This window comes from Bactrocera neohumeralis, chromosome 2, assembly GCF_024586455.1.
Source record: "Bactrocera neohumeralis isolate Rockhampton chromosome 2, APGP_CSIRO_Bneo_wtdbg2-racon-allhic-juicebox.fasta_v2, whole genome shotgun sequence".
In the NCBI taxonomy this organism is placed as follows: Eukaryota; Metazoa; Arthropoda; class Insecta; order Diptera; family Tephritidae; genus Bactrocera; species Bactrocera neohumeralis.
The window spans coordinates 90427660-90448945 of record NC_065919.1 but is presented as its reverse complement, the minus strand read 5'-3'; the positions used below and the strand labels follow the sequence as shown (position 1 = coordinate 90448945).

At 35.3% G+C, this 21286-nt stretch overlaps 1 protein-coding gene across 2 annotated transcripts in view; it reads left to right on the top strand.

The window, feature by feature from the left end:
• The window catches only part of LOC126767716 (uncharacterized), a 209408-nt gene that overhangs the window by 180595 nt on the left and 7527 nt on the right, over positions 1-21286 (top strand). Inside the window, exons 17-18 of one of the 2 annotated variants that reach the window (XM_050485262.1) lie at positions 1056-1190; positions 20908-21063. In XM_050485262.1, the coding sequence (XP_050341219.1) occupies positions 1056-1190; positions 20908-21063 (291 nt within the window). The remainder of the gene's footprint in view (positions 1-1055; positions 1191-20907; positions 21064-21286) is intronic. The other variant, XM_050485263.1, reaches the window with a different exon arrangement.

The following is a 21286-nucleotide window of genomic DNA, read 5'->3' as shown; positions in this document are numbered from 1 at the left end:
GCCAGTTTTCCCGCAGGCATTGCCTCAGGTTTATTTGCAAAATCTAACGAAGCGGAAAGTCACGATTAGTTAGACAAGCGCGGTAAGCTGCCAATATCAGCGCAGCGCAACCAACTTCACTCCTCCACACACTTTCCTCCGCAACGCTTCACTTCTCACCCACCAGCTGCACTCTTCGTCCGCCTACAGCGAGTGACTGCTGTGCAAATATCTTGTTGCACCCACTAACCGTTTGATGGTTTTGTAAATAGAGTGAAAAGATCAAAGTCGCTTTTGAAAATCGTTGTGTGTTGATGTGTGGCTGCTACAGTTGTTATTCCATGCGACTACTCGATGATTTCGGTGGCTTCTACTCCAACAGTCAGTACTTAGTGTCTTGTGTCGTGTGTCTTGTTACTGTTGATGCGCCTCGTTAGATGTTGTCTTTTGCAGCAGTGGCTACGGAGCTGCAAAAAACTTTATTTAATTTACTTTTTACATCAACAACTACTAATAGCAACCAAAGTTGCCAGACAACATTTGCGTACAGTTGCTTTTACCGTTGCGCAGAAACAAATACAAGTTTATTTGGGTGTGCGTGTTGGCTTCTGAAGTGGCTGTTGTGGCAAGTACTCACTAATGACTTGGTGGCAAGTTGATGGCAACTTTTTCGGAATGCTCGCTAGTTGGGGACGTAGTTGAAAACCCGGAGTTCTCCTTGTTGAAATGGGTGTGTGCGAATTTCAGCAGGTAATTAGGTGATCATGTGATTTGGTTCCTGAGACTGTTCATTAACAGAGAAAATCGTAGAGTCGCACATTCAGTATTCAAATGTAAATTGTAATATTCGAAGTAAAGGTTTATTGAAGAAAAATGCATTAAATATATTTGAAAGTTACCTTAATTTATGATTGTGGTTTAGAATTTTTTGCTAATAAATGGTAGAAATGTTTTAAACATTAAACCATTTCATTTTCCACAGTTTCTTGATTTTAGGTCTACATAATTAAAACCCCCAATTCATTTTAAGCACATATGTTATTTGCATTTATTTAATCTGCTTTTATTCGCTTTAGATTTGGCCTCAATGGACTACTACCCGGATCCAAATCCAGCACTGCATTTGGTCGTTTATAGCGCCAATCAGAAAGGTCGTTCGGAGCCAATTGTTTTGGAGAATATTCCCATAAATGAAGCGGAAAAGCGAACAGGTACACATTACTGACGATTATACCATATGCCAACCGATTATAAGATTTTCTCGCCCATATAATTAAGAAAGGGATCTCCTATCACTTGTAAAATAAGAAATTAATGAAATGAATATTTAATGTTCTTTGTCAAGTATTGTAGTGTTTCATTCGAGCCCTCGTTAATAGATTTTGTTTAAAATATATTAAATTGTTGTTCATTTACCAGCAAGATCATCTATAATGTTATACCACTGAGTAGTATCTTACAAAGCATACAATTCATGGTATACCATCTGGTCAGGTTGGACCAGGACTGATAAAAAACATGTCCATGTTTTTTAGGAATCAAACTTTCTTAGCGCATAATAACATTAAAAGCATGCGAACGCGGAATCCAATTGTACATACACTTGTTATAAGCTTCGCCATTCACTTGATTGTTGGACGTCATATTCATAAATCCAAGTCAAGCCACCAGTAATGATTTATGTGGTTTGATTCTAGCAATGGTACGCTTCAATCCCAAAAAGTGTTGAGTCGATCCAGTAGAGATGCTGAGATTCTTTGCTAACTCTCTGATGCTATCACGTTGATTTCAAAGCGCTGTTTCTTTATTTTTTTCGGTTTCATCGTGATTACTAGAGGTGCATGGCCGACTATACGACGACGATTCCGTAGTATTGAAAACACAAAATTTAAAGAAAACTTGCTGTTCAATAATTCCATCGTGAACAAACAGCTGGCAGACACACACTAGGATGTGAAGAAAAGTAGTCGTTTCGGCTTGGACGCGCAGTTTAAATGGGCCAGGCCGGGTAAATTGATTAGTTGTGCAAAAGCTGTCAAATTATTTGTAAATAAAGTGTAACATTACGGAACAAACTATTTTAATGCATCAAAAATGAGTTGGTGTCATATAAGCAACATATTTCATTAATAAAACTTTATCTTGCAGGGCGAATTCTTTTACTTAACTCATGTACTCTTATTCAGTATTTGCTTGTTCGCGTATTTGAATTTGTGTTTACGTGTCTTCAGATACATATGTATTTTTCCATATACTAGATTCATGCTCCGTATCTGGGTCTCCCGCAACCGATTGTTTGCATCAAGCACTTACTGGTGACCCGCAAACAACCCAGAATTGCCATTGACAGAGCTATTTGAATAAGCGAGCGCTTCACATTTTCACTCGCAGTCATTTTTGCATTGCAAGCAGTATTATTCCCTATAATCTCGTATTTAAATTATTTATTCATTTAATACTTTTCCTTTTTACTCATTTGCATTGATAAATGTAAACAAGCAGTTTCCCAAGGAGACTGAAACAGACAAAGAACCGAAAAGGAAAGCATCCCACGAAAATATGCCGTTGCGCTTATTTACTGCCTTTTGATTTCGGCTATTTTCTTATTTTTACCCACTGCAACGTTAACCCGCTCTGTCTTTTGGCGACTCGGCAAAGGTTGTTGCCTTGGTTCAGGGCTGCGGGCCGCTCAACAATTTTGCTTTTGACGAACAAGTCAACTGCCTGGCTTGCCTTAACGTTGGCATCCAATTGGTCCACATTCAAGGCGCCATAACAAAGCGCAATGAACAATTGTGTATAAATACCTAGATAAAGGAACGAAATTGAGCGGCATTGTGTCCTTTTCCACTGCTCAACAAGAGGCTTGTGATACCCGTGAATGCTCCTTTATGGCGCGAGCGAATTGTCATTGAGTTCCATTTGCGTACTCGGCGGGCATATTTGCATACATAAGAAGAGGATTTTGAATTTATGAAAAGTAAATAATGCATACATATAGTACATTGATGAATATATTGTAAGATTGCAAATCGATCGTACTTAATCGAATTTTTGGAAAAAATGTCCGAGTTGGGACTGAACCAAATCACTTTATTTCGGAATAAATTTGGTAAATGCTTAAATTTAGTATACGTTGATATCCCTTCAAGGTGTTTCGTTATTCAGTGTAATCCTCTTGTTCTACCTGAGGACTCGTATCATCCGGCTTTGGAAATAACGGCTGAAATCATAGGTGGGTGACTAATTCCACGATGAAATACAAATCTATAATGTCATGTGACAATCAAATTATTTCCAACCGAAACCGTTTTAAATAAAAACCGTTTTCCTAATTTTTCAAGTCAAACAACTAATTTTCCTAAAATGTTTTTCTGTCAGCAAGTGCATTGTCCGAGTATTTCAATTAACGATCCAATTAATTCTGAAGAAGACGTCTTACTTAATCTAAATAAGTTAAAACCATTTTAATAATGGCACAGTTATGATACCCACATGCTTCTTGAAAAATAGTGCAACATATATAAAATATTCTTGCCTTTGACAAAGATTTTTTCATTCCTCTCATAAACAAGGTATATTTCCTTCAATATGGAAACAGTCATTATATAATATAATATTTTTGATGTCTCTTTTGGTTTCTTCTCCTCTACACGTGTTTCGTAAAGAGAAATCTTCTAGAACAAATTTACTTGAATTTGTAAACCATGTATCATTGGGTTTTAGGGAACACAAGCATAATTTCATTCATTCGATAAAGTAAATCACCCGAATCCATAAACTCGATCTTCTGCACTTTCAACCAAGACTTCTTCAATGGGTATCTTCTTAACAACAAATGTTATTTGAAGATACTCTTTCAGATAAAATCAATGTCTCTTCAGGTATTCCGCAAGGTAGTCATCTTAGGCCGATTATGTTCTTGTTATTTATTAACGACTAGCTGACCCCGCAGCCGTTGTCCTGCGTGAAATTTTTTTCAATGTAACGCAGCTTGATAAACAACATTTTTCCAAATTTCTGTTCCGGTGACTATCAGAAAAGATGTTTTCCAAATCGGAAACGAAATATATTTGAACTGAAACGGAAATCGTTAGAACTGAAAAACATAAATCAAATTTTGCCCTTGTATTCGATATTTGCTAACATTAACGCGTAGTTACGATAATTTGGCCAATGTCCGAACATTTGTGATGAGTTCATCTTTCGTGAATTGACAAAGGAAAGATGGAATTGATATCGAACCATCGAAAATATCAACCGAAATTCTACCATTTCCAATTTTTAGCGAAGGCCATGTAAAATGTCTTCGGCAATGTCTGTTTTGTTCGTATTCCATAATTGACGCGGATTTGAAGGCTGATATGTCGAAATGATTATCGCGAAAAGTGTGTGAACTTCATTTTCATTCCAGTGATTAACGTGTTCCAGCAATTATAATTGCTGGCTTACTTCTCCAAAACTTGCACACACCGTACCATTCACAGTAAGCAATGACTCAAATAAAGTTGAACCGCGTACATTAATCAATAGCAACCGAGTTAGAAGCAGTCGTCGTTTTTCGAGTGGATTGTGTAAATTCGTCCTAATGCATTAGTTGAGAACACATCTGGATTTCAATCTACTGGTTGGCCTTGCTTTCTGCGCAACTATTTCTTCGACGATGCATTCCATGTATAATATCAGGGTATTTCCGAATAGAGCAACGTTCTCGTAAACGGATCACTGACGAAAGTTGAGAAAAAACTCGTCAATGTTAATTTTGTTGCTGGCGGTGTTTCCACTATTCTTTGAGTTGAAATACACATTAATATAAACACATAAATAGCATGGTTTGATTTGGTTAGCATTTTCATTAATGTTTAAAATGAAAAAAGTTGTTGTAGTGACATAACTGCAATAGTTAGACATATGCTACCGTGGAGTTTTTTGTAGACATTGTGATGTTCTTCAATATTGTTGTACATTATTTTGTTCAATCGCTAATAGTTTCGGCAGCGTATTCGACAAAAGACGTTTTAAGACTCATTTTTCTACACCTTCGGTTACATTGTCCAAATTTTACCAGGGATCCCCAATTTTTTTCAAAATGAAATGTAGTCAAATTGGAAGAATGTAGCATTCTATTGGTGAAAGAATCTTTTAAATCGGCGCAGTACTTTTTGTTACTTTCATAACAAACATACAAACATACAAAAATAGGTACAAATCTTTCCTCTTTATGATATTAGTGTAGATATCTCTTCTGTCATAGAGTTCTCCAATAATTTATTGTATGCCGACAACGTAAAGTTTTGAAATCATATACTTCAATTGATGAAAGATGTCTGTTGCAAACTGACTTAAACAAATTGGTTGGTTGGTGTGATAGAAATGATTCGCCATTGTATCTCAAAAAATGTAAGACGATGTGCTTTTTTTTGTAGATCTGGGTTCCCTTCTCCTTATGTAATAAAATACTACTTACTAGAGCAATTTTTTAACTTAGTTGATTTGGGAATTACTATGGACCCTAGCTTAATTTTAGTCTTCATATTGATACTATAATCTTGAACGGAAAAGGTATTTTCCGTTTTGTTAAACGTTGGTCTTAGGAATTTAAAGATTCACATTTTACTAAAATACTTTTTACAACTTTGGTTAGACCCATATTGGAATATGGCTCTCTTGTATGAAATCCTAGTTACCAAACCCATTCTGTCAAGTTAGAGTCGGTTCAAAAACAATTTCTACTTTCGACTAAAGGCATTTCCGAAGGGATTCTAGGTTAAGTCTACCCCCAAACACTAGTCGATTAAAATTTATAAATCTACCTACACTTACTAGTCGTAGAGGAATGATTGACATTATATTCGTAGTAAAAATCCTAAATGGATCAGTTAGCAGTTCTTTCCCTCTGTCTGAAGTTAAATTTAATATTCCGGTTTGCTTTTCGAGGCAGTTTAGATCCTTACTGTTAAATCTTGTAGATGAAATTTTGAAATTTCGATTTTGGTCCAGCATCTACTGATGCCAAAATGTAATACCCGTGCATTTCTCGGTCGCTCGAACAAAAATGGTAAAAAGGCACTCAAAGTGACTAGACTCTAGATTTTAGAGGACGCTGTAAAATAATATATTTATAAACCTAGGAGAAATTTTGATCTTTACAGAATGCTTTATTTCCCATTTGTAAACTTTTCTGCAAAACTTTTCTGGCTATTTGCAAATGCATTTCAGCTGGTATCGCTTATCAAAGTACGCAAACTTGTCATAGTGTGTGTGTTGCAGGCGGTTCGAACTATCCTTGAATGTCTGCTTCACTTTGTTTATTGAGCGCATTACGTATGCCCATAAATCAGAGAGTTAGCACCGAACGTACGCACGTTCATCACTAACACATACACATACATGTTTGCATGTGTAGTACAAGTCCAAGCGAGCCATTAGCAATGTTCATAAACCATTCTAGATGTATCGGTATTGAAGCAAGAAACCGAATGTTTCTTTAGTTCAATTCATATATGTACATATGTATGTATGTATGGCTTTGCTATAGGTATATACATTAATTCATAATTCCCTATTATTTTTTCCAATATTACTTACCAACTTTCCTTCTTTACTGCCTTGCCTTCAGTGCACATGATTTTTATTTATTTGAGTTTCATTTCTTCTTTGCTTAGCCAAACTTCATTACCCTTCCATTATAAATAACAAATCCCAATCGATTAATTTATTTACTTTCCTATATATGTTTCGACTTGGGAAATATTATCTTCGTTATTATGGGTCATGATTATGATATAGGAATACAGATAAATCCAAGACACAACAACATACAAGCAGACCAATGACCGCATACACACCCAGTACGAAATCCTTAACTAAATTCAAAAAACATCTTCAGTTCAAGGTAGTCTCGTTTCTGTAATTAAATACCGAACCCCACAAAGCTGAGATTTGATGATTTGAGAACTTTTCCACAATAGTTGAGTTCTCGAAAGCGATTTTCTATATCCGCAAAAGAGTAAAAACAGTGTCGAAACAAGATGACTGATATTTAGAATAACGGTGACCAAAATGAACAAACTATATTGTAATTGCTTCATTTCCCTGCAGGGTTCCTACCCAAACCTTTAAGTAAATGGATCAATATTGGGCAACCTGATGGGTAAATATAGAAAGACAGCAGTACGGAATATGTGTGAAATGTTCATTATGAACAATTTTGTATGTATGTATGTGTCGATATGTGTATGTATATTATATGCATTCTGTTGCAAATATTATTGCCGTAGGTGTCATTAATTAGGTGTGATGTACGAATATGTATGTCCAAGTATCAAAGGTCATATTACGACTGATGACAAAGTATGACTAATCAATATTTATTACCGAAAATGCAAATCAATGCATAACAGTGATTTCCAATGTTCCACTCAACATGTAGAAAATTAGCAAGCATGTGTCTAGAACTCTAGGTTGTGGCTTAGATTGAGTTATTAATGTAAATTTTTGTGTATGGGTATCTCTGAACGAGTAAATAATAAGAATATACCGAAAATTCACGGGAAAAAATTTCTAATTTCTAATTGGGGTTAAAAGGGTGTATTCGATCCATACATTTATTACCTGTGACCATGCGCCGCTCATTCTCGGTAACTGTTTAACATAATTTCCAACTATTGTATAATCTTAGTGCTTGCTAGTTGCTTGCTTAAATCAATTTCTCGTTATCAAAAACCGAACCATAAATTTAAATGATATTATTTCTCTTTAAAATATACATCTGAGACTCTGTTAATGCTAATGCTTATTATTTAGCACAAAGCTTTGTCATCGATAAGCACCTTCATTTTGTAATGAGAGATTTTGCGTTCGATATTGGATTGAAAAGGACACAGTGCACATAATAATATTTTAATTTTCGCTTATCTACGCAACAGCAACATAAAGCAGATTATCACACCTGTTCGTGCACATTGTTGTGGGAATTGCCTGGCCAAAACGAAGACACAACGGCGGAAATTGAAATTATATCCAATGAAATCGTCTTTTGCAAATACATACCTACATACATAAAGGAATGTAATCTAAGCCGTTTGTGTGTGTAAGTATGTTCCGTTAGCATTTGTACGAATGTGTTTTCGTTATATCGGCAATTTAATGTTTTACGAATATGCGGTTTAACTTAACAGACACAGACTCCTTGGAGATACATTATCTTTCCGGTTGGCAGGAGCGTTGTGAAATACGCAAATGCTTTAAAAAAGTCGAAATTGCAGGAAAAATAGCTCACCAATACGAAATTAAGTTCTCCTTGCAGAGCAAGTTTCTGCTGCGTAAATATACTTTCTAGGATATTCTCATGTATTGGAGCTGGATTAATTGGCTGCCAAGGAGTGGTTTTTTGTAAGACCGCTACTTTTCGATTTACTAGCGGATGCCCCGTCTGAGGTAATACCCAAAAGCTCTGTCTCTTTAATTCAAGCTGCTGCTATTGGATAGACTATATCGGTCCTATTAAGTCAATTCATCGATAAAAATCAATCATTCGTTTGGATTTATAATATTTTCGATAATTTTAGCTGAAATTTCGTCAGTTTTATTTTGAACAGCATTAAAAAGCATATTTTTCGAGTACTTTTGAGTTTCAGTTCCAGTTTTCGTTCACACCTTTGTTTGCCAGTAGGAAAAAGTGCGAAGTAAAATATTTGTGGTAAAATAAGTCAAAGTCCAGTTTTGTGGGTTTGTTCTTTCTTGTTATTATGCATATATTCCTAACTGAGTAATTGAGAAAACAAACTTGTTTCTGAGAAATTCGAGCACGAATGCAAGAACAATGGAAATTCCAGCGATAATCTGCAAAGAAAGAGCTAGAAAAGTTTGGGTTTTTGCTCGATAACTTCGAATATGTGTATGTGTGCATGCTCATCTGCTTACTGCATGCCTCATCGGTGGCATGAGAGCCCCAGCCAATACATCTAAGCAGCACATGACATTGCCACATGTTAGAAAATGTGTTTGACAAATAAAATCGAGTACAAGTGCATATATGTTTTGGCTTTTAAGTTGTCTTTGCAAGCATGTTTTTGCTTGACAATCGTGTGATTGTAAGAGTTAATCTACCTATTGAATATTTGTATCGATGTAATGCGGAAAAACTTACAATACAAAGAACACATTACTTTCAACGCTGCCACAATTTTATTTATTCTGCCTTAATCTTTACATTGTACAAAATTTATACGCAAATATTTGAGCACATAAATGTATCCAAAGAGGTAAAAGCATCTGCAAATACGCCAGCACACATACACCCATTTGCATGTATGTATGTGTGTGTGTGTGTGTGTGTGAATGAAACCGATATTCCCAATACATTGAAGTAATCTACTTTTTCATCATTTTGTAACGTTTTATATCTCAAGCGGGAGCATTAAATCGAGTTAAGCTTATAAGAGGCCGCCAATGCACATTCGCTCCAACACACGCATGCAAATGCCCGTGTACCTGTCTTGGCACATTCGCGTTAGTGTTTGGAAAATTACCTGCCAGAGCGAAGCAATATATTCAGAGCCGAAAAGCGCACACACACACAGCCACGCGCGTTGGCTTCGCATGCATATGTGGCATGGTACATGTGTGCCACACCAATGTGCACTTGTGTGTTTACACCTGGGAGCACACATTGACGCAAATATTTGCACAAGTGCGAAAATTTCATTACAACTTATACTTTTTATTTAAATGAAATTTGGTATTTTAGTGCTTGGCTGACTGGCTGTTTTGCAGATAACTGGCATATGGTTGCTCATGTACATAGATATGGATATATTGTATATATGTGTGTGTGTGGGTATTGTATTGGGATGCTCGGATTGGCCAACAAGCTGGCGCATTGTATTTGGTTGATTGTATTTTCGCTTGTTTGTCTGTTCCGACCTAAAAAAGACTTAGATCTTGTGCTGTTGGAGTTCCGCTTTGGTGTGCTTAGCTCTGGCTGAAGGCAGGTGTGCGGCGATGCTGCAGAACCAAAAAGGCAGATGTGCACTTTTCACTTTCTAGAAAATATCCCGCGTCGATTTCAGACGTCTTTAATCAGTTTCCAGATGCTTAAGGACAGTTAATACATACATATATATTTTTAAGTAGTAGGTGCTCATGCCGGAAATACTCTCCGAAGTTTGACATACCTTGCCTTAAATGAACGAAAAAAATTAAATGTCATGATTCTTTTTACGTGACTAGACAATTCTTCCTTCTTATTTTAGATATCTAAACTTTCCTCGCTGACATCGAGACCTGGCCTGAACTTTTTGAAAATAGTTAAAAAAAAATAAAATAGTAGTAGGTTGAAATGTTTGGAAAATAAGATAACGAAAATGAAAAGAAAACTAGTTTACTGGATATCTAAGATCGGGAAGTAGAAGAGAGGGAGGTGATTGAGTTTTTAGGACAAAAAACGATTTATCTCGATTTGTTCGAAAAGTTAAATAACAAATTTTTAAACTTATCTAGAACTTTTATTTATAGATACTTTTATCATATAACCTCAAAATGTACATATGTAAAAAATTCAAATAATCCAGCTATGTGTGTTTTACTGCTATCTTTTATAAAAACAAAAGACCTTCTCGAAATTAGTTGTAAACTTCCTTTTTTTTATTCCGAGTACAAAGTATTTTTTAATAAAAATTCAAATTCAATTTTCATTGAAATTTTTGTATTTTTATGGTGCTTGTTTTCCTAGAAAATGCAAGACAAGATTCCACCCTTTCATTTGTATATTCTGGTCTTTTTGATTTAAGTCTAAGAACATTAATTCTTACTGACTATGAGAAAATTATGATTTAAATTAGAATTCTAAACTAATAAAATAACAATTAAGCAAATAGATAACTTAACTAAAAAGAATTATGGGTGTTAACGAAAGGATTAAAGTTTTTATAATTGTTAACTTGTTGAGAAAAACAAGTAGAAGTCTTTCTTGGAAATCATGAATTACGGCGGAAAATTTGTTCTAGAAAATTTTAAAATAGCACGCCTTGAGAGGTTAAAATTTAGCAGATAAAGATAATCCCTGCAAATTTACCTATTTACAACAAAATGGGGAAATAGAACTGAGACAACGCTGAGGAGTTCTGAAATTGATTTTTCCTAATAAATAGGGACAATCATACCTCCATTAGTTACATTGAAAAAAAATTAAAGGCAAAGAACGGGCCGTCGACTTTCAAGAGATATAAGATGATAAAGCAATAAATAAGATATATGCGATGGTATGAGGTCAACAAACTTTAAGGAGCGGAGGGCAAATTTAAGAAAAATCTTTTGAACGTGTTCAATCCTATTATGGGTGGGGGTAAGGTTTTTAAGGTAAAAAATAACTTTTTTACGAATTTATTTCTTAAATATGGATTGAGTAATTCTATTAGGACTGTTTGTTCATTATTGACCATAATTTAGTCGATCTAAGGTAATTTTTTCATGCAGAAATATTGAAGCATACACGGTAACAGAGCTTCTCCCAGAACGTCATGAGAAAACAACATTTTGTGGTGTTCACCTTAACTCGGCTGGAAATCTTCCCCCCATCGTTTTCTGATAATTTTTTTTCATATAAAAATTTTTGGTGGCCATTTAAAGTGAAAACTGCTATTTTCCACTAAAAAAATTCCGCCATTTTGTGGGTGGAAAACACCCTTAAAGTAAAAAAATAAAATTTGCTAAACAATGGTATTTTATATGTACAAAGCTTGAAACGAATAGGTCAAGCAGTTTTGAAATGACAGTGATCACGAACTTTGAAACGGTAGTTTTGAGAAAAACGCGTCTAAAATTTATAAACTAAAAAAGTGATGAAAAAAGGTCTGAATAAAATTACTCAATTCATATTTAAGAAATAAATTTGCTAAAACACGCTTCTTTGTGGCACTTCCGAGAGGCAATGAAAGAAGCGGATGACACCCCATTGTCAATAACAACACGTGGTGTATTATACAAGTATGACTTAATCCACTGCCAGAAGAGAGAGTGAAAAACTAAAGATAATAATTTTTCTATTACAATATTATGTGAAATTTTGTCAAAGGCTTTAAAGAAATCTATGAAAACACAGTCTACTTGAATCGAGTGGAGCGACCAGAGACAAACCCATGCTGGTTGACGTTAACTATTGATTTAACTGCAAAAACTAATTAATTTGTAACAGAGCACTCAAAATTTTTCGAAATAGTAGAAAGTTTTGAAAAAGGACTGTAATTGGAGACTATATCCTTTCTACCACCTTTAAGGATAGGGGTAATGAATGTCAGTTTCCATTCTGAAATAAAATTACCAGAAGACATAGACCTATTGAAGAGAAGCATGAGAGTATATACCAATACAGGACAATTTTTATGAGGTGCCGCCTGTCCATTTCCTTCTAGATCCATTTTGAAAGAAGGCTTAATATCACAAATAGCCTTAGCAATATCATCCTGCGAAAGACATAGTGTGCCAAAATTTGTGGATGGAAAATTATTAGCAGAAAAAGTGGAAGTAGTTCCATTCTCATCAGTGGCGGATTCACGGAGGGGAAATTAGGGAAATTTCCCCCCCCCCTTGGAACCGTAGAACCTGAAAGTTTCACTTGTTTGCTAGAAAAATATTCTCAGCAATAAAAAAATGAAAATACAACAGTGACATTCTTCTCACCAAATACACTATGGAAATCACAACAAGATACTATCATAAATTGCGTTATATGATCTGTCTAAACTTATTTAACGCTTTTCTGGGCGACTCACAGCGAAAGTACTAAATTCTGAATTGAGAAAGAGTCGAAGTCTTGAGTACATTATGAGACATATATGCCCCAAAGATATATAGAATTAATGAGGCGTTCGATAGTCGCAAGCGGCATCGTATCTATATATTTTTCGTAGTTCGTGGTGTCACCTAGCGTCAGTTGACACAATGAACCACAAAAAACATATAGACATAATGCCGCTTGCGACAATCGAATGCCCCATAGGTTCGATATCTCTGCGGGCATACTCGTATATGTCTCATACTGTACAATTGGTACTATTGAGTATACAAACATTCGACGCATGGTGACGTTTCATTTAAATCCGTTTATCTCGCCAAAAATGCCTCAACTTGACTGTCCAATACAATCACGCTATGCCCAGCAGAGCGGAATCATCTATATAGTAACTATAAGTTGCCCAAGTTACCCATTTCATTTTCGTCAATTTCTGTGAATTTAATTTCTTATTCTGGAAAATAAAGTGCCCAATTTCGAATATCTAAAATGGTAAGTATCGATGTTGTTTCGATTTTACTGTTCATTTTTGTGCGTGGTGAAATTTCACTGACGGGCTCTTCTGTCTCAGCGACATTCTATCGCTCACCCATTCGCTCAGCGCAGTTCTTCAAAAGAAAGCAATTGATTTGGCGAAGGCATCGAAAATTATTGGGAAGTTGCTTGCCACGTTTGAAAAAATAGGGGAAAAGTTCATGAAATATTCCGTTTGATTTATTCAGAAGCCAAGATAATGGCGGAAAAACTCGATATTGACGAAGCGAAACCGAGAACATGTGGTCGACAAACGAAACGCGAAAATTACGACGTGAAAACTTGCGAAGATTACTAAAGGGTCTCTGTCTACATAACTCTGCTGGATACCATCAAAGAAGATTTGGAAGCTCGTTTTTCACAAGAAGTTTTGGATGGTTACCAATTGATTGTGTTGCTCCCAGAAAAAGCAAGTCTTTTAAAAGAAAACGAAATCGATGATCTAATCGGATGCTTGATAGAAAGATTCGCGAAGCGTACAAAAATTGAAATTCAAAGCTGAATTAAGCTGCTGGCTATGTCACTGGCAGCAGCAACAAAAAATTGAAGGCAGCGAAATTCCAACTTCTGCACTGGAAACATTAAGAAAATGTGATGTCGACATATTCCCAACAATCCACACCTATCTCCGAGTATTCTGTACACTTCCCGTAACAAACGCGAGCTCTGAACGTTCTTTCTCTTATCTTCGCCGCATCAAAACATGGCTTAGGACGACCATGCTCCAAGAAAGACTAGTTGGATTAGCGTAGCTTCATATGCATCATGACATCGAAATCACCGCCGAAGAAGTCATCGAAAGATTCGCAAAACTTGGCAGTCATCGTTTTGCGTTATGAAACATGCAATGTAAAAGGATTTTTCTGTTTGAATTTTTAATAAAATGAGCCACTATGTAATGCTGCATATGGTTGACTTTTCGATTATAACCACTTTGTTTACCTAAAAATTGGAATTGATAATTTTTGTTTCATAATTTGTTCTGTATTTCTCTCGCAGTAATAAGTTTGAAACCCAAATCGAAGGATAAATTCAATTTTCCCCCCCAAGAATCGTCTCTGGATCCGCCACTGATTCTCATCGTGTACATAATTTGATTTTTAATTGTTTATTAATTGCTATTTATTACACACATACATATCAGATATAACCAAAATTCAATTTTTGTTTCAGTAATATTAGTTTCCATTTTGTACCGCTTTGTCTTCTCTTGTAAACTTATGAAAAGCGATGTTACGTTATTTCCCACTTTAGGTGACGATATGTACAATATTTAGTCACCAAAACTACTTTCATTGGGGCGACAATCGCTCGATCAGCACTTTCGCTATTTTACGAGTGTTCAAGTAAATCAATAAACATACAAGTATTCCGATAACAAAGCAGCTAATAAATTCCACACATGCTTATATAAGAGTTCACTAATGTATTTAAGTGAGGATATTTGCGAGATTTGTATGTTTGAAGCAAAAGTCTTTACTCAGCAAATTGTCACAAAACTTTCTGCAAAAATGGCGCTGTGTCACATATAAGAATGTGCGTGTGTGTATGGAAGCGTTTAAGAGCCCATAACCGCTCCTTGTTTAAGCATATTTTTATAGCAGTCCAGTGGCCATAAAATACACTCATTGATACTTACACTTTTTATAGCGATTTAAGTAAACATATAGTATATGATATATAATCATAATATCTGCTCTATTCTACACTTGCGTATATTTTGAGAGCTTAATGTTGATAAAAATATTTCATTATATTCATTAACTAGCTGACCCCGCAGCCGTTGTCCTGCGTGAAATTATGTGCTTTGAAACGAAAAAAAGTTGAAATTGTATTGTGTCGAAAATGATTTATTTTCGATTTTTCTACATTTTGTTTAATGTTGCGCAGCTTAATAAACATAATTTTTTGATTTCTGTTCTGGTGCGTAAATATACAGAGAAGATGGGTTTCCAACTCGTCAACACGTCACATATATCTGGCCGTGTGAAAAACATAGCATTTCCCGATTTCCTTGTGTCCTGTTGATTGTCAACGAAAAGGCAATTTTCCCTGGAAATTGAATACGTTTGAAATGAAATGGCTGTTCTTGTATTCGATAACTGCGTCATAATCAGTCGGGTTCCATTACACAGTTTCGGCGCATGAAGATTGTGAAACATAATAATGACAGATCCAACTTTGAGACGCAAATGATGCTGGAGCATACCAAGCCTCTCCAAAGAATTTGGAAATTCCACTGGATAATTTACGGTTTCGTCTTCCTTGTCAAGACGATCGATCGATTTATATGAGCGCAAACCTCCCGGAATTTGACTTTGAATCTTCCAGTTTAAGTCATTAACATCGGTATTTTTGGCAGCTAAAATTGCGCGTGCACTCAAGCAATTGCAGTTACGATAATTTTGCCAATGTGCGGATAAACATTCGTGATGAGTTCATCTTCCGTTGAAGTGAATTGACAAAAAGGGAGGTGAAATTGATATCAAACCACTGGAAGTATCAACCGAAATTTGCCCATTTCCAATTCTTAGCGAATACAATGTAAAATGTCATCGACAATGTCATTTTTTCGTATCCCATAATTAACGCGAATTTGAAGGCTGATATGTCGAAATGATCTTCGCGAAAACTATGCGAACTTCAGTGGCATGCGAAGTAACTATTGCAATGTCCTTCGTCTGTTTCCAGTGATTATCATGTTCCAGCAAATGCAACTGCTGGCATGCTTCTCAAAAAGTTGCACACACTGTACCATTCACAATACGCAATGACTTAAATGAAGTTGAACCGCGAGACGCACAACAGTCGGAAAACTTTCATGAATTGCAAAAGTAAACATCCTACAAAGCGCTTTATTGCGGTTCACATATCGACCCATTTGATACTGCTGATCTCATATTGTTCAAGGCCAATAACCGCTATGTTGCTTTCTTTGGTGACGTACTTGCAAACGTATTTGATCGATTTCACCAATCTACAATATTCAACATTGACATGAGTTTTGAATGTGAATTAGACAAAAGTGGCGAATATGGTACGATCCATATGTTTTCAACTTCGATGTGTTGTTATCGTCGATATTCACGCCTCTAAATGCTAAATGTTCTGCCATTGTCGTCTGGTGAGCGACGCCGATACAGTGAATATCCATCATTTCCCATTTTCGTTTCCGAAAAAAAGCACATGAGTAGTGTTTCGTGCATTTATTTTCAGACATACAAACCAAAGTGGGATTGTAAGGTTCCCAAAGTCCATGAACCATATTGGTTTTCACCACTTCGTATAATTCTGGATCTATCTCTGAATCAGGAATTTCCGCTGAAATGATTTCATCAATTTGATCTGGTGTAATCACCATCCTCATCCAAAGAAGAATGTGTGCGTGCGGCAACACGCAACAGAATACATTCAGCATCTAACAGCACCATATATACCATAGGTTGCTTCAAGATAAAGACCGTCAAAACATCGCAGCTATTGTTTAAAAAGTCGTGCTGTGATATCGTTACGATCGCTAGCTGATTGACCGCGATCCATAATTCCGCACGTATGTCATCGCATTTTGGGAGTACTTCTTGCCTTTCTTTGGGCTGCCATACGTTGATGGCAAAAAGAACGCCGACAAATATTAGCGCGACTTCTTCGTGGCTTCGTAACAAATTTCAATCAGTAATTGATCACTTCGTCTGAAACACACATAAAGTTTTCACTGAATAATTTTCAATAATTTTTCCTTTGGATAGCCGGAATAAAAAAGCATGCGACCGCAATTGAACGATTCATATAATTTACAAATCAAAATATTGAAAAACAAAACAACCAAAAATTGAAAAAAATGTTTATGAAAAATGTTACTTTTTGGAATTGTCCAATTTTCCGACTTCTCCTCATGAAAAATATAAGGTATTTGTTTCTAAACCTTTCCCGATCCACAACAAACAACCTTTAAAAATTTCATCAACCGTTCTCTTAGTGTTACTAACAAACAAACATTCATTTTTTTACATACATGTATGTATGTATGTATGTAAAGTTTGTATGGGGAAAAGAAAAAGGCTGTTTTTAGGGGTTTTCCGGGAATTATTCGAATTTTTCTCGCCGTAAAAACCATCTTTGAACTTCAACGAACATTTAAGAAAAAGAATTGGCCAAATTGGTCCAGGCGTTATTGAGTTATGAGCGTACATACATTTTGGCGATTCATTTTTATTTACATACATACATACATATGTATATACATATGTAGATAGAGATTTGATTTTAACTGTAGAATTACAAAAATCCGAAGTGAATTCCTCACAATTTTCCCCATAAAGAAAGTTCTAACAAGTTATAGCACATAATTGTTTGAGTCTTGTCACCATTTCCTGAAATAATAACAATAAAGATAATTAACAGCTCTATTGCACTGCTTTACTCTAACTAAAAATTTAATTAACAGTAAAATATTTAATGTGAAATTACAAATTACTCGCAAATATTATTAAATCTAATATCGTGCGCAAAGCGCTTATTCCCCTTACATATGCTATTTAATTATTTATTAGCACAACTGAGCTCTCTGCATAATTCATTTCCAACTATATGCAAATAGTTAATTTTTCATCCGAAATTCAAACAAATTATTTACTCAGCAGTGCAGTGATAGATTTTCTTTGTATAAACATCTGGTATGAAACAGAAAGGCACATAAGCACACACATACACATACACACCCACACCCACATGTGTTTAGCTACGCCTACTAACTCATTTGCATATGAGAACTTGTGAGTTACGAGCACTTATTAAAATTCATAAATTTTTTGTCACTATTTATTTGTATACATATGTGTATGTGCATCTTTACACATATATGTAGTTCAAATCATAAGCCACAATACACACACATACAAACAAACATTTTAATTTATTGTCAGGACTATCGAATAAAAGATAAATTACATAACATTGCGAAACACAGAATGGAGTTCAAAACTAATAAAGACTTCATACAGTGAAACAATTAGATTAATTCCAGAAAAGGAAAGTGTGTGCAACATAAATATACGTATGTATGTATGTGCGTAAGCTTAATGAATATTTTAAAGGCATATGAATCGTATTTTCTTGTGATTTCTCTTAAAATTCAATGCCCATATTATGATACAAATTTATTTGGTTGTTTTCGTCCTTATTATTTGTTACCGAAAAAGCATTCTTTCTCTCGCTCAAAGCTGTTGGACGTTTCGTAGCAACAATGGCGCTGGTGTCGCTCGCCAGCAATATTTTCAATCAAAACTTGCTTTGCTTATTTTGCGTTCGAAAACCCATTTAGCCGGGAGATTTTTCATTTATCCTATTATCTTTGTGCGTTGCCTAGTTCAATGTCCTTCTTGTTTATACACAACTCACAACTTTTGCACTTAACGGGATTTGCAGGGATTGCCACATTAATACAAACATTTTTTGGTGTTAGTTGTAGGCTGTTTGCATACAATTTGGCCTAAATGTTTACACTTGCTGATAATTCGGCTCACAGAATAAAAAAATAGTGTAGCGAAACGCTTTGTGTTTACTCTCATAATTGGCTTAAATGTTTGACACATAAAGCGCTACAAATACTAATGGTGTTTTTGGAACTTTGTTTTTTAAAGTGAACTCAGCTTATGATGATAGAAGATAAAGTTAAGTTAATCAGCAGCACAGCCTAATCGTTATTACCTGAACGAAAGTAAATTGGAATCTGTAAATATTAATTTAGTTACTCAATGATCGATCTGTAACCAAGTATATTCGAGAAGTTTTTATTTCAAGATGTAAACTTTTATTTAAGAAAAACATGTAAAATAGTAGTTTTAAAAATATTGGCCATCTGAAGCTATTACATTTTTCCACCTTTCTGGCTGTTTTTGTATTCCATACCAAAAGAATTTCGACGACTAGGCGGTCAAAAGTGTACCAAGCCAATTTCTGATACTCTGTTCTGATGTGAACCTTATTCCAATGAGGGTGCTCTGCGTCAATCGAAACGAATGCTAGTCGGAAGGAAAACGATCTGGAAGAAAAATGTCCAGCCACTGATTTGGAACTACTTATTGCGTCATGTCAAGTCACAAATTTTGTCATGTCAAGTCACAAATTTTTTTTTCTCTTACTCCAGTTTGGGTCTGGCATATAATTATTATAATCTCGCTTACTCTTACTCTCTGGGGTGGTCGAAAAAAATTTTTCGTATTTCTAGTCCAACTTCAACTTATTTTTTTTTTATACATATTTATAATGAATTTTAATGAACCAAATATATACCACTTTGGTAGATCACTTTTTGCCATTTTTCCGCCAGAGACATTATTACATCAGTGTAAAACTTTCATCAATGTGAGTCGAAATTTCGAAATTTACACGAACTGATACAGCTTCGTCTCCGGGTGGCTTGCGTGGCATTCCTCTCTTTTTTATACAAAAATTTCAAAATACTTATATCGAATTACTTTTACTAATTTTTGAAGAGCTGTAACTTTTTTTCAACTCTATGAATTTAATTTTTGTTTGGTTAAATGAAGCTAAAAATCGCATCTTTCCAACACTATATGGTATGACACAATATGATTGGTAGCACTGGAGATATACGACTGCAACGACATCTATTGACAAAATACGAAGCGACATTTTCGACTACCCAATATATAATTAAAATTTATAGGGAAACCTTTCCTAATAATAGTATGTCTATGTGCCCGAAAAGGATAAAATCTGTCGAAAACTCTCATATAATTAACATCAGTATTTTCGACCCTCTGGCTGACTTTACTCCATGATATATCCGTGATGATATATGAGTACCTAAATGAAGCCCAGAGAACATTTTATTAGTATGTGTCAAGTTAGTAGTATGTATTATTCGCAAAAATAGATAAAAACGAGTCGATAGCACCTCGAACTCCCATATACTACATACATGCATAATGATTTTCACTTTTCTAACAAATCTTATGAAGAATAAGTCGGTCAGTGTGTGAGTTGTGTATTTAAAACATTCCTAGAAATGTATACCTGAGCGATGTCCAAATTAATGCATTTAGCGTGTCCCTTCCTCTGCTCCCAAAACGACCCACATAATGATTACCGTTTTTCCACCGGACTTTAAACCGTTATTTAAAATGTGATATTTTAATGAAACTAAATGGACAAGCTTTCTTAAAAGTTATGTGGTATAACGCTGAATTAGAATGGAATTGGTCTATACCTTGGTCTAAGCCTCATATCCCTAATATAAAGAATTTCGATATTTTAAATCAATCCGCTTACGTCACCCACACATTAAAGTCTCTCTCAGAATATTTTTCTTTTTAAATCTATTTGAACTTAGCAATATACATATTGAAAGCCTTATTATAGTCGAAGGCATTAAAATCCTGATTTAATTCCTAGTTCGCATGTTAAACTATGACCGATATTAGTCAAAGTCAATGAAAGAGAAAGGGAGTTATTTTTAGAGGGACGACGCCTTATGAAAGTATATAGAACTTCGAAGGATTTGAGATTAGTTTTTAAAATTAATAATAATTGAAGATATTTTTAACAATTTTCAATAACATATTTTCGCTTTATTTCAGACGGGCGCATGGCTTCCATACTACCCCTTGCTGCTCTGCTCACTGGTACCCTCTTCACTGTCGGCGTCGCTGTGCTTTTCGTCGTGGTGATCGCTGTACGCAAGAGACGATGTCAGGGAGGGCGGAACCTCTGCGACGACAAAGACAAGCATTTAGGTAAAAAAAAACTTCTTCCGAAAAATTTGAAAAAAAAAGCCAAGAAAGTTCTCAACAACTTTAATACGAGTATTTAAAATGTTTTATTCACTTTTCGTGTATTTTAACGATCATCTAACGGGTTCAACATATTACAGGTATGGATGTGACCGTGACCGCGCCACTTGAGACGGGGGCGGGTCACCAGCGTTTGGTCGTTGCATACACGCTCAAGCAGGGCATC